Source organism: Balaenoptera physalus (assembly GCF_965194825.1).
Source record: "Balaenoptera physalus genome assembly, chromosome: 17".
Lineage (NCBI taxonomy): Eukaryota > Metazoa > Chordata > Mammalia > Artiodactyla > Balaenopteridae > Balaenoptera > Balaenoptera physalus.
The window spans coordinates 84,650,010-84,663,543 of record NC_138895.1 but is presented as its reverse complement, the minus strand read 5'-3'; the positions used below and the strand labels follow the sequence as shown (position 1 = coordinate 84,663,543).

Genomic DNA, 13,534 nt, shown 5'->3' with positions numbered 1-13,534 from the left:
AACTGGTGGGACGCGTGCTTGTGGGGTCAGGGGAGGGCTGAGGGGCTGGCCAGCCGTTCACAGAGGTTCGAACAGTCCAAACACAGCGACAGGAGGGGGCAGAGGGATGGGGGACACAGGCAGGGCAGCCGTGGGACTGGGAGGATGCGGCCACTCCCTGTGGGCTGTTTCTATGTGTCGGTGACATAGGAAGCAAGGCCCCCACTGGGAGTGGGCCGAGGAGGGGTGCTGGAGGTCACAGGAGGCGAGGAGGAGGACGGCTAAGGACAGGGGGGTGGGGCTTCCTGGTGGGGCGGGGGACCCAGCTGGCGTGTGGCTGCCCAGAAGGCAGAGGGCTCAGTTTAACCAGGGTTTAAGGGGGTGAGAGGTCGCGGGCAGCCGAGTGATGCTTTGCGTACTCAGCCTCACTGATGGGCTGTGACACCTAAGAGAAGGAAAACACCCGTCATTCCAAGGACTCATTCGTGACCTAATCCAGAAAGATTCAGATTCTGGATGGCGGTAACTCTGATGACTGAATACCTTGTTGTCAGACGGTTTTGGATATAAGTTATAAAGTGTTTTTGACACCTGCCCAGTCAGTCAACTGACAACAAGGCTCTTACCCCAAATCTGGGACCACCTAGACATAGCTACCCTCGAAAATATATATCATCGGAAAATATGCATCCTTTATTTACCAAGCAAAAAAGGGGCATAATTCAGTGGAACCAAAGCTTCCTTTTCCCTGAAAACCTGTTTCTATTTTCCACGTATGACTAATTTTTAATCTCAGTGACTGAGCGGTAATGCCATTGTCACTGATGCTGACAATGGGGTTTTTTAAGAAGCATATGATAGATGTTGCCTTCATGGTATCCTTTTTTGGTTATCGTTCCGTGGCGTTCTGAATAAAATGAGTTCAGCCTCCGTGGGGCTCTAGCAAATCCAGGCGCAATTGTAGATCAGATGCCATCTTTATGCAAAGCTTCCGCAGCACACACTGGGCTGGCAGTGAGAGGCCGTCGACACGACAGAAGGCTTCCGTCTGGCCATTATTCACCAAAGCAGGAAAACAGCTATTTACCTAAGGTCCATTTGTTAAGAAGGCAGGAAAATGGCATCTTTAATAACGTCAAACAAAGGCACCAGAACTTATAAAACAACCACCAAATTGTAAAGTAAGGAGCATGTTTGTAATAGCCTCCTCTGTTTTCACCAAAGGTATGTTTTTAGGCGGTTTTCCTGTGATGGGGTTTTAGGGTCAGAGGACAGCCCCACCCACGCAACCACGCAAACTGGAACCCTGGGTGTCATCCTCAACTCCTCTCGTCCCCACCTCCACCATCCTCCGCTGGCCGACCTCATTGCCGTCTCCCACGGGACCAGGCACTGAGTTTCCCACAGGCCTCTCTGCCCCAAGAGCTGTCCTGCCCACTGAGGCTCATTCATCCCTCTAAATGCAATGGGAGCACGTTATCTTTCCTAACCTGACAATCCCCGCCCCCCTCCGCCTGCACCATCACGTCCACGCCCCGCCGGCCCTTCCCCCATCCCAGCCCGCGCACGCAGGTGCATGTGCACGCTCACACACTTGGGCCAAGATCTCCCGCAGGGCCCTTGACTCTGGGCTGCCCCCTCGTCGCTCCGCACCCATCCTGCCAGTGCCCAGGAGTTCGCGCCCCAGACCCCCAGCTGCCGGGCCGCGCAGGAGCCCCGCCCCGCGCTTGCGCCTCCTGCCTTCCCGGCGGCCCCCGCGGCGCCGAGGAGCGGCACGTGGTGGTGGAGACGCTGCGCACGCGCGGACCTGATGGCAGGAGACGGCGCGTAGGTAGACGGTGTGCTCGCTGCGGAGCCCGAGGCCTTGAGGAGCCGCAGGTGGGAGTTCCGGAGCGCGCGGCGGGTGGGGCCAGGAGGGGGACATTCTCCCCAGTCTCCCCTTCTCCGCACGACCCAGCGTGGCCCGCGGGGCCTCCTGTGCCTGACCAGCTCCCTAGGAGATGGGCGTGGACCGGCGCCGACACACGCAAATCCCTCGGTGCCCGGGCGGGCTCCAGTCCCCGCCGGGGTCCGCCCTGGAACCCAGATATCTGCCTTAGGGCCTGGGTTGTCCTCATCGTGGAGCCGCCCGCTCCGTTTCCTGAGTTCTGATCTGCCTTCTTTGTCTTTACCACCTACTGGCGTTCATCTTGTTAACGCCACGAGCTTACAGCTTTCTTTTCCTTTTCCTTTTGGTCTGATGCATCTAAAGCCATAAGTACTCAGCTGGAATTGGCAAACAGGCTATTTTCAGTGGAGTTGATGCTTGTCTTCAAGATAGTTAATTGTGACGTTTCAAAATATAAAGATGATGACACATAAAAGGCGGGAAAATGCTCAGGACCTGTTAACTGAAACTGTGCCTGGAGACTGTTTCTGCAGTAGTGGGGTCAGTAATGACCTGCACCTCCGGGTGCACCTGTTGTATAGAGACCTTGTGAACAGTGGGCCTTTGCTCTTCTCAGTCGTGGGTCGATGTGAGTTTAGCTGGTGATGTGTTTTAGATGTAGACTCAGCCAGTGGGACCACCAGCCACAGGCATGACAGGCCATAGAATGTCCCTGCACATGGGCCCAGGCTCACCTCCTTTCCGACTGACCTGCTGCTTCCCTGGGGTCCTCTGGGATGCATTTCAGCTCTGTTTTCTCACAGTTGGAGACACACGATTAAAGGTAAAGAAGAGGCGATGGGAGATGGTCAAGTGTCTGATTTGAAGCCATTCTCGGTGAAGGATGAAGTTGCCCTCACAAGGTAACTGAATGTTTTTGGGAAGAAGTGGCCTTTGCTTAGTGGAGTGTGATTTTTATTAACGAGCTGGCTCACCTCTTGAAATGCCCTAGTCTAATTGACCCCATCCCTGCACTAGTGGAAAATGGGATGCGAAGAGTGTGTGCACACAGACATGGCCCAGGTGGTGTCCAGCAAGGAGTCTGGTGTCAGGCTGGGGAGGGAGAGGGCGGGGTGATCCTATCGCTTTTCTGTGCAGCTTGTATTTCTCCAAGCCAGAGACAAAGTTTCAATGTTGGCTTTATATTTCCTCCCTTGGGACTTGCCTTAAAATTTTTTTTTCATTAAAGGAAGAGGGAGAATACTGACCAGATGAACCTAGAAAACCTGAAGAAACAGAAAGTGAAGGAGCCAAACCAAAAAAATCAGGGAAGATGTGGGAAAGACCAGGTTTGAATCTTCCATTTACTGATAATGTTCTATTTTTAAACTTGACAGTCTTCACTAAGTTAAATTTTTCATTTTTTTTTTTATCTGTAAACCTTTCTTAGTCTCTATGGCATTTTGATAGTTTTAAAAATGTACATTTTGTGTGTAAAGTACATTTATTTCTAATTTCAGAAGGCGCGCTGCTGTGTTGTGCCTGGGCCTTGGAATCAGTTCTGGGAGGGGTGGGTTTGGTTACGCATTACTCAGAACCCTTTGAGGCGGCTGCCACCCTCTTGCTGAGTTCTAAGGACCGGGAAGCTGCCGGCTGGGGGCGTCATGGTGTCCTGGACCTGACTTGCTCACTTCCTGAGGGTCATGTTTGCTCTTCCCTGGGGCCACTTCAGCACACATTGGTGGTGGTCTCTTTAGTGTTTTAACAGAAGTTCTAACCATTACCGCAACATGGAAATGTTCTCAGTAAAACTCTCTGTCTTCTTGTGACTCGTAGCAGTGCCTGAAGGAAGAAAGTACATTCTCCATTTCAAAAGATACCAGGTAGGGTTTGTTCTGTGTCCCTTTCCTCTGTGCAGGAGGTGAGGTGGGGATGGTGAGGATGCAGCGGTGGGAGGGGCAGCGACATCACCTTCAGTCCTGACTCCGCCCTTGTCATTGGAATTGGGACCTGCACTCCCTGTTTTTATCCAGTCTTTGGTCTCACTTGAGCAGAAGTGAACAATCCAGTAGAACCACAGAACGATTGGTAACGGGAGCTGCTGGCTGCCACGCGGGAAATCAGTCTTTTGCGCATTCTGTGAAGGCCGAGATGTCAGGCCGCTGTCCTGAGGACTGGCCCCCTCACCTGCCGTCGGTCCTCTCTTTTGTGGTTTTTATATTATCAATAAATAAAGGATCTTGTCAGAAATAATAATAGGTAACAATAGGTAACCACATCTTTTTCAAAGAATAGAACCAAAAATAGTTTAAAAGGCATTAGGCATATGGTTGTCACTGACCTTTCTTTACCTCTCCTGTTTTCTACCACTTCCTTGTCTCAGAGGATAGTATAAATAGCTCTCTTTGTCCAGTAGAACAAAGAAAAAACCTGATTGAAAAAAAACCATGGTAGGTTTTGCTTTTGGAAACTTTGGTGCTGGAAACACGTGTGGCTTGATGACAGGATTTGCGTGTCAGTTCATGGTGAAAGGAGTCTAGGCTTTAGAATCAGGCAGTTGAAGCTCTGTCGTTCTAAATAGTATTTCCAGTTTTGAACGAAGCACCCGGCCTCAGAGTACAGGATTAGTTTAATTTGGTGTTTTCTCTGAGTCATGTCAAATCATGTTTATTAGTTTCCCGTAATCGGGTCAGGGGGAGTGGGGTGGGGGAGGGTGGGCCGCTCCCTTTTCTGGCTGCCATTTGCTCCCTCCCTCCCTCCCTCCCTGCTGGACCCCCGCTGTGAGCGGTGGATGAACTTCTGAGCAGTCTCCTGGGTATGCAGCTCACACACCATGGTTATGGTGAAGCATCGCGAATGTTAAATGTTGCTGACATTTTACAGAACTGCTTGGCCAGACAGACAGAAACGTGTGCGGCCCAGGTCTAGCTTGTGGGCCACATCTTGCGGCCCCCGTGCTGTGAACAGAGGCAGGATTTCTCCTGTGCCTGGTGTTCTATCCCAACTGTTCTTTTTCTCTCATGGAAAGTGTCAGAAATCTTGGGAAACTTTCCTTTTGTGTTTGTTGTTGTTGTGATAACATTCATATAATGTAAAATTCATCATTTTAACCATTTCAGAGTGTACAATTCCTTGGCACTAAGGACATTCACAATCTTGGGCAACTCTCAGCACGATCTAATTCCAGAATTTTTTCATCACCTCAAAGGGAAACCCCATACCCCTCATTTCCCTCTTCCCCCAGCCCCTGACAACCTCTCATCAGCCTTTTATTTCTACGAATTTTCCTATTCTGGGTATTTCGTACAAGTGGATCATACAATATTTGTCCTTTTGTGTCCGGCTTCTTTCACTTAACATATTTTCAAGATTCATCCACATTGTAGCACGTATCAGCACTTCATTTTTATTTATTTATTTATTTATTTATTTATTTATTTATTTATTTATTTTTGGCCATGTTGGGTCTTCGTTGCTGCGCGCAGGCTTTCTCTAGTTGTGGCGAGCGGGGGCTGCTCTTTGTTGCAGTGCGCGGGCTTCTCATTGCAGTGGCTTCTCTTGTTGCAGAGCACGGGCTCTAGGTGCACAGGCTTCAGTAGTTGCGGCACGCGGGCTCAGTAGCTGTGGCTCGTGGGCTCTAGAGTGCAGGCTCGGTAGTTGTGGCGCGCGGGCTTAGTTGCTCCACAGCATGTGGGATATTCCCGGACCAGGGCTTGACCCCATGTCCCCTGCATCGACAAGCGGATTCTTAACCACTGCGCCACCAGGGAAGCCCCAGCACTTCATTTTTATGGCTGAAAATATTTTACTGTTTGAGTATAGCGCTTTTTGCTTATCCGTTCATCTGTTGATGGACATTTTGGGTTGTTTCCACCTTTGGGCTCTTGTCAGTATTGCTGCTGTGAACATTCACTCACAGTATTTGTGTGAACACCTAGGAGTGGAGTTGCTGGGTCTCGTGGTGGTGGTTTGCCTCGCTCCGGCACTGCCACACTGTTTCTGGGGTGGCTGCACAGTTTTACACTCCCACCAGCAATATGCGAGGAGCTTGCATTCTCCGCATGCCTGCCAGCACTTGGTATTGTCCATCTTTTCGCTGTAGCCATCCTAGTGGGTGTGAAGTGAACGGTTTTGGGTGGTCAGTCGACTGGTGGCGGGCCTCCCTTGCCCTCCGTAACCCAGTGCCTGGCCCCCCAGGGCCTGTCCCCGTGGCGGTGTTTGGGTGGCGGCCGAAGGGGCTGCCCCGCCGCTCCTGCTCGGGCCTGTTGTGTCTCATCTTCTCTCTGTTTAGTTTGGGTTTTGTTTCTGAATGTGTTTCTCACAATTACTACTTCTTAAAGGTTACTTTTGAAGGACCGTTTTTCTAAATTGATGATTTCCTGGCAGTCGTAGTTTTTTTTTTCTTTGATTTTTAGTTTTTTTGGCTGCGCAGCATGCGGGATCCTAGGTCCCCAAGCAGGGATGGAACCCGCGTCCCCTGCATTGGAAGCGTGGAGTCTTAACCATGGACCACCAGGGAAGTCCCATGGCAGTCATAATATTGACAGGGGCCGGGGGTGGGCAGAGGTGGACCTGGTGGGTGACAGGGCTGGCTCTGCCATCCGCTCTTTCTGCAGCCCCCGCAGGTCTCCTGTCGGCAGGAGGTGTGCCAGGGGTGCTTTTGCAGCTTCCAGCAGCTCATTAGTGTCAGACTGGAGTTGCTCATTCATCCCCTGCCCACAGACGTCCTATGAATATGCTCATGTTTACCAAGCATGCTGTGAAAAATAGAAGAGTCCCCTGAAAAGACTGGAGACTCTGTAGTCTGTAATGTAGGTTATTTATCTGTTTTTTGGTTATCTGTTTTCAAAATGGCAGGCTTTCTAAGTGAGCAGCAGATTTATGTATTTACGTATGGTTCTGTATTCTAGATCTGCACAGACCACCAAGCCTGTGAAGACGCATAACAGTGAAAAGCTTTCCAAGAAAAAAGGCCAGGTAACATCTTCAGGTGTGATTCTCATGATCAGCTTTCTAGGTACTCGTACTTGCGTGTTTATTCTTGCAAGTGTAAGAAGACAGTGAATGGGGATATCCCCGGCGGTCCAGTGGTTAAGACTCCATGCTTCCAATGCAGGGGCATGAGTTCCATCCCTGGTACCGCACGGCGTGGGCAAAAAAAAGACAATGAATGACCTTACTGTCTGACTTGTCTGACTTTCTTTCTTTTTAAAAAAAAATATTTATTTATTTATTTTTTATGGCTACGTCAGGTCTTACTTGTGGCACGCGGGATCTTCGTTGAGGCGTGTGGGATCTTTTGTTGCAGTGCACGGGCTTCTCTCTAGTTGTGGCATGTGGGATCCAGAGCACGTGGGCTCTGTAGTTTGCGGCACACGGGCTCTAGTTGAGGCGCACAAGCTCAGTAGTTGTGGCGCGTGGCATTAGTTGCCCCATGGCATGTGGGATCTTAGTTCCCCGACCAGGGATTGAACCCATGTCCTGTGCATTGGAAGGCAGATTCTTTACCACTGGACCACCAGGCAGATCCCCTGCCTGACTTTCTAATAGGAATGTATTGTGAAATGAGTCTGTGGAGCCTGGGTGGGGGACGTGGCATTGGAATAGCCTTTCCTCCTGTGCCCGTTCCCAGTGGGGTTTGTGCCCAGGGGCAGTGCACTGCCCTGGGTTCCACTCCTGACAAGGGCCAGGAGAGCTGAGACACAGAAGCTATTTTCTGAAGCTCCTTTGGAGGCAGTAGAGGCGCATAGTCTGGATTTGTTGCCCCTCTGATGGCAGCCCCTGTGGGGAAGGGCAGGGCAGGGTGTGGTGAGTAAAGCAGTCACCGGGGTCTGCGACCTGGGCGGGTGCTGCCTGTGGGGTGTGGCCCACTCATAATGTGCTCTTTCTCCTGCACAAGGTTCCAAGGCTACAACAAGGCCCTGGGGACGAGAGGAAGATGGCCCTTGGTGCTCTCCAGGTGTCCTCTGAGGATGGGGCACTGCAGGCTGTGCCCAGCGGCCAGGACGGTGGGAAGGCTGTGTGGCCCAGCACCCTGGGAGAGGGAGACAAGGAGCAAGTGGACGCAAGCCAGGGAAAGGATGGGGTGAAAGTGAAAAGCAAACAGAAAAGAAAAAAGGAGAACAAATCGGAAGAGCAAAGGTGGGAAGGGCTTAAGGAGAAAGGTGCTGGGAGACAGACCAAGGCTTCGAAGCCGGAGGAGGGCAGCGGGGACTGGAGGGGTGCGTGTGGCCACAGCAGGAGGGCGCCTGTGGAGAGGGGGCGCGGGCCCAGCGGGGAGGCGGTGAATGGAGGCGACAGGGACGCAGGAGCCGAGAGCCGCAGGGAAGACGCGCAGGCGGAGGCGGCGGGGGGAACGTCCACCACGGGGCAGCTAGCCTACACCGAAAAGGTGGGAGAGTTGGTGGGGAGGAAGCAGCTACGAGGTGAGGTCGAGGAGGGGAAAGACATGTGGGCTGGAGAAATTAAGAAAGAAGAAAATGAAAAATGTGGTGCTGGTAACGAGCCCGCATCAGTGACTGTGGTTTCCAGAAAAGTCAAAAAAAGGAAGAAGGGCAACGCAGGCGGGGCAGGGGCTCCGGAAGCAAAGGAACGGAGACAAGGGGATGGGGAGCTGGGGAGGGATGGGCGGGCGGAGAGGGCCGTCAGGCGTGGACTGGGCCGGCCCGGGAAGGACATGCGGTGGGAGAAGCGACGGAGAGAGGAGAGAAGTCGGTGTGGCCTGGAGCAGGGCAGAGACGAAGAGGAGGAGCCGGTCGATGCAACGTCCCGAGGGAGAGACAGGAAAAGGGACCACGAGGCCACCAAAGGGCCGGAGGAGGAGGGAGAAGGCAGGTGGAGATGGTACGCCCGCGCCGGCCCCGCCCCCACTGCCCATCGCCACCCCCTGCAGGCCGTGCCCCGCCCCTCACCCCGTCACCACCCCTGTAGCCCCGCCCCGGGCCCTCGGCCCGCCTCCGCCCCACCCCCACCCGCGGTCTCTTTCACACCCACGTGTGGGCGGAAAGAGAAGGTGGCTGTATGTGTTGGCTTTTGCTGCCAGCTGTGGGCCTGTCGGGGAGGCGTGGTGGGTAACGCCAAAATGCTGTAGTGCGGGGGCAGCTTTGAAATGCAGGCGTTACCGGGTGCTAGTGAGAACCAGCGTCCCTGATGCACTTGCTCTGTGTCTCCATTGCTTTTGGCCAGTCCTTGGCGAGGTAGGTGCTGTTATCTCCACTTACCAGGTTAGGAAACTGAGGTACAGAGAGGTTAAGTAACTTGGCCATGGTCACAGGGACACTAAGCAGAGGAGCACACATTGGACACCGCCGTCTTAACCGTTCCTCCTGGGCCGTTCAGCCTGCAGCCGCCAGCCGCTCGTGGCTGTGAGCTCCTGAGACGTGGCTGGTCCCGGTGGGGACATGCTGGGGGTGTAAAGTGCATGCTGACTTCAAATAGTAGGAAAAAAGAATGTGAACTCACTCATTTTTTATGTTGATCACACATTGTAGTGACAATATTTTAAATATTTTGGTTGAAATTAAGTATATTGCAAAAAATCAAATCGGTTTAAAATTCACTTGTGGCTTGTGTCACATTTCTGCTGGTCAGTGCTGTTTCACACCTTGTGAAGGGGTGCAGCAGAGACCACAGGTGGGGCTGCCAGCTTTGGGATCAGAATGGTCTTGACTGGTGTCAGCTCCTGCTTTCAGCAACGATATGATTCTGGGGAAATTAGATTTTCTGAGCCTTTTTTCTCTTGTATGTGAAATGGGGTACTCTTTGTGGAGTTGCTAGTATGAGGAGACATGTGAAGGCTTATGAAGTGGGTGGGTGTGAAGTGGTCTCTCATTGTGGGTTCGAATTGGATTTCCCTGATGAGTAAGGATGTTGAGCATCTTTTGTGCTTAGTAACCATTTGTATATCTTTGGAGAAATGTCTGATCAGTTTCTTTGTCTGTTTTTTTTAGTTGCGTTATTTGTCTTTTTATTGTTGAGATGTAAGTGTTCTTTATGTATTCTAAACACAGACTCATCAGATACATGATTTGCAAACATTTTTTCCCTTCCTGTGGATTGTCTTCTCATTTTCTTGATGGTGTCCTTTAAAGCACAAAAGGTTTGAAATTTTGATGAGTCCACTTTAGCTGTTTTATTTTTCCTTGCTTGTACTTTTTAAAAAAAAATTTATTTTATTTTTGGCTGCGTTGGGTCTTTGTTGCTGTGCACGAGCTTTCTCTAGGTGTGGCGAGAGGGGTCTACTGTTCGTTGTGGTGTGCCGGCTTCTCATTGCAGTGGCTTCTGTTGTTGCAGAGCACGGGCTCTAGGCTCGCGGGCTTCAGTAGTTGCGGCGTGTGGGCTCAGTAGTTGTGGCGTGTGGGCTCAATAGTTGTGGTGCACAGGCTTAGTTGCTCTGCAGCATGTGAGATCTTCCCAGACCAGGGATCGAACCCGTGTCCCTTGCATTGGCAGCTGGATTCTTAACCGCTGCGCCACCAGGGAAGTCCCTGTTAAATCAGAATGTGAGTCCTCTAACCTTGTTCTTCTCTTTCAAGATTGTTTTGGATATTCTGGGTGGCTTGTATTTCCATGTGAATTTTAGGATTGGTTGTCAATTTCAGCAAAGAAGCCAACCTTTTGATGGGGATTGGGTTTTTTTGTGGATCACTTTGGGGAATATTGCCATCTTAGCAAAATGAAGTCTTCCAATCCATGAATATGGGATGACTTTCCATTTACTTAGATCTTCTTTAATTTTTTTCAGCATGTTTTGTAGTTTAAAGTGTACAGATTTTTTACTTCTTTGGTTAAGTTCACTCCTAGCTATTTTCTTTTTTTGGTACTACTGTAAATGGAGTTGTTTTGTAATTTTCTTCTCAGGTAATTCACTGCAGGTGTAAAGAAAGAAAAGCAATTTTTGTATATTGATATTGTACCCCACGACTTCGTTGAATTCATTTATTAGCCCTAGTAATTTTTTTTGTTGTTGTAGAATCTTGTGGGTTTTCTATACACAAGATCCTGCCATCTGCAATAAAGACAGTTTACTTCTTCCTCTCAAATTTGGATGCCTTTCATGTCGCTTTCTTGCCCCTGTGCTCTGGCTAGAACCTCCAGGACCGTGTTGAATAGCAGTTTCCAGTTCTGATCTTGGGGCCATGGCACCTTTGAGTATGGTGTGGCTGTGGGGTCTTTAGCTGCTCTGTCTCAGGTTGAGGAGGTTCCCTCCATCCTAGTTTGTTGAGTGTGGCTTTTTGCTTTTATCGTGAAAGGGTGTTGGATTTTTTTGTCAGTTGCTTTTTCTGCATCTCTTTAGAGATCTTGCGGTTTTTGTCCTGCCACATTCCCGTTCACAAAATTGCACAGTCTGAATTTAAAACACAGTGGCCTCAGCATTCTGTGGAAGGAACAGTGGGCCTGGGCTAGAATGTACGTCCTGATTTTAGAAGGATTATAAGGGAGAATATATGCAAGGTCTCTAAGCACGCCTGGCAGAAGGTGGGCCTTAAGGAGTGTCAGCTGCTGCAGTCCTAAGGCATGTCCAGCCAGCGGCTGCGTGGCTTATTCCAAAACGGTGGTGACCGCCGCCATGGCCCGCCTGGGTGCTGAGATCCAGCCCTTGCAGCCATGCAGCTGTGTGCCAGTGCTTCAGCCACCAGATGTCAGCGGGGACTGAGGAATTGGTGGCAGTAGTGGGGGTGAGAGAGGATGTGGGCGTGCCTCTGCTGAATCCCTCTGGTGGCAGGAGGCATGGCAGGCGTGCCTGGGCCTGCTGCGCACTCGCTGGGCAGACCCTGACAGGTGGGCGCGTGTCCGCTTCCCACAGCCCCTAAGCTGCGTCTTACAGATGCAGGAGAGCTGGACACCTGCCCAGGGTTGACAGATGGTGGAGCCCTGCCCACTGCTGGCTCAGGGCCCGCGGGCGGGCATCGTGGCCTGCTGCAGACCAGGCCTGGCCCTGGAGGGCTTGCAGCTGGGTCATGCTGCCCAGGGCGGGAGCGGGGGTCAAACCCAGGACAGTGAGTGCGGGAGGGAGGGTTCAGCTGCACAGGGGTGAGAGGTGAGGGGCTGGTCTGCAGTGATTGTGTTACAGGACTTGCAGGAGGCTGCGTGGGCCTGGATGGAAGGCGCCCCTGGTGTTTGCACATTGTACCCTTACACAGCTTCACCTGTCAGGCCCTCTGACAGCGTGGAAGTGTCCCTCTTCCATGTCTGGCCTGATGTGCCCGGCGAGCGTGTGATCACAGAGGACCCACCGGGTGCCCTCGGGAGCTGGGGGACGGAGGGAGGTGGGCAAGCGCTGAAGCCCTGTGCCGGCCCCTCGCGCCGCTCCCAGTCGGCCTTCCGGGAGGAGCCTCGGGCCGGTCATGGGGCCGCGTGAGCGTCCCGCAGCTCTGGGCCAGAGCTTCGGGACCTTCGGGACGGAGGGGTCGGCGGGACTGGACTTGAATCCAGGGCCTGTCTGCAGCGTCAGGAGGCTGGCCCGAGAGCACAGGGAAGCGGGCGCAGGAGCAAGGCGGGGACAAGGGACCGCGCGGAACCGCCCTGGCCCTGCCCAGTGCCGCTGTGCGGCCCCCAGGAGGCCGGCGCGGTCCGCGTTCACCCGCCGAGAGTCCGCCAAGTGCGCCGGGGCGGGGCGGGGCCTGCGACCAGGCCTGGGGGGCGGGGCCTGCCCGAAGATGAGGGGCAGGGCGGGTGCGCCGGGCCTTTGCACATGGTGGGCAGGTTCTCGCTCCCGGGGCTTAAGAGGGCGGAGCGCAGGGTGCGCCCCGACGCCCCCACGAGGCCCCCAGACCCGGCGGAGGGTCGTAAGCTGAGTCCGGTAAGGTGGCCGAAGACCTTGGGCGGAGGCTCAGGAAGGGCGCATCCCTGCTCCTCCCAGACATCTGACGGCTGCATCCGGGCGGGATGGGAGCGCACGTTGCTCTTCGGTTTCCCCAAACGGGATCTGAGACCACAGATGCAGCACGTGCCGTTTCCTGACCGCTGGACCACACGTGCCGCGTCTCACCCCTGCTCCCCCGGGGGCCCCCATTTGGGAGTTTCTTCCCCCACTGTTTTTTTGTTTTGGTAAGCTCTGTTGCTCATGTAGCTGTGCCTAGCCTAAGCACCCTAGTGTTTGGTTTTGAACTTGACATGTGTGTGGTCTCACACTGGCCTCTTATTCCATGTTGGATTCTCAGTTCCTCCACTTCCAGGAGCTTTGGTCCATTCATTCTCTTCACGGGCACGTAGCCCGTGATCAGTTCCTCTTAGTGGCTTTTGTGCTCCGAGCTGAGGCTTGCTTCTGCCCACAGTGCTCCCAAGCTCTTTCCTGGGGGATGTGGGCAGAGGCCCTGTGGTCACATGGGGGGTGAGTTGTGGCCGGTGTGGAATAGCGCGAGGGAGGTGGGGATCTCCTGTGCGTGAAATGCCACCTTTCCAAAGAGCAGGGTGGGTTCACACCCGCACGGGGCTGCGCTCAGGGTTCCTGTCGGAGTTATGACGTCATTAACTGAGTGCTTCCAGATGGCGTCTCACCGCGGTCTAACTGGTCCCCTTCTGTGACCTAAGTCCTATCAGTACTTCCACTTTACAGCCAGGGGCCAGAGACTTGCCATGATCATGGAGTCCCGTCTGCCTCTGGGGGCTCGGGCTCTGCTGGTGGGGGTGGGAGGGACAGCGTCCTGGGAACAGAGGAGTCAGGCCTGAGTGTGGAGCTGGGTTGCA

At 53.0% G+C, this 13,534-nt stretch overlaps 1 protein-coding gene across 4 annotated transcripts in view; it reads left to right on the top strand.

Annotated features, from left to right (window-relative positions):
• TOP1MT (DNA topoisomerase I mitochondrial) overlaps positions 1–13,534 on the top strand; it is a 34,288-nt gene that overhangs the window by 3,294 nt on the left and 17,460 nt on the right. Inside the window, exons 3-8 of one of the 4 annotated variants that reach the window (XM_082433497.1) lie at positions 968–1,857; positions 2,671–2,769; positions 3,096–3,195; positions 3,683–3,729; positions 6,757–6,823; positions 7,746–7,987. In XM_082433497.1, the coding sequence (XP_082289623.1) occupies positions 2,705–2,769; positions 3,096–3,195; positions 3,683–3,729; positions 6,757–6,823; positions 7,746–7,987 (521 nt within the window). In that variant the 5' untranslated portion in view covers positions 968–1,857; positions 2,671–2,704. Of the gene's footprint in view, positions 1–967; positions 1,858–2,670; positions 2,770–3,095; positions 3,196–3,682; positions 3,730–6,756; positions 6,824–7,745; positions 7,988–8,506; positions 8,690–8,777; positions 9,043–12,571; positions 12,648–13,534 lie in introns of those variants that run through there. The other 3 variants (XM_082433498.1, XM_082433499.1, XM_082433500.1) reach the window with 3 other exon arrangements.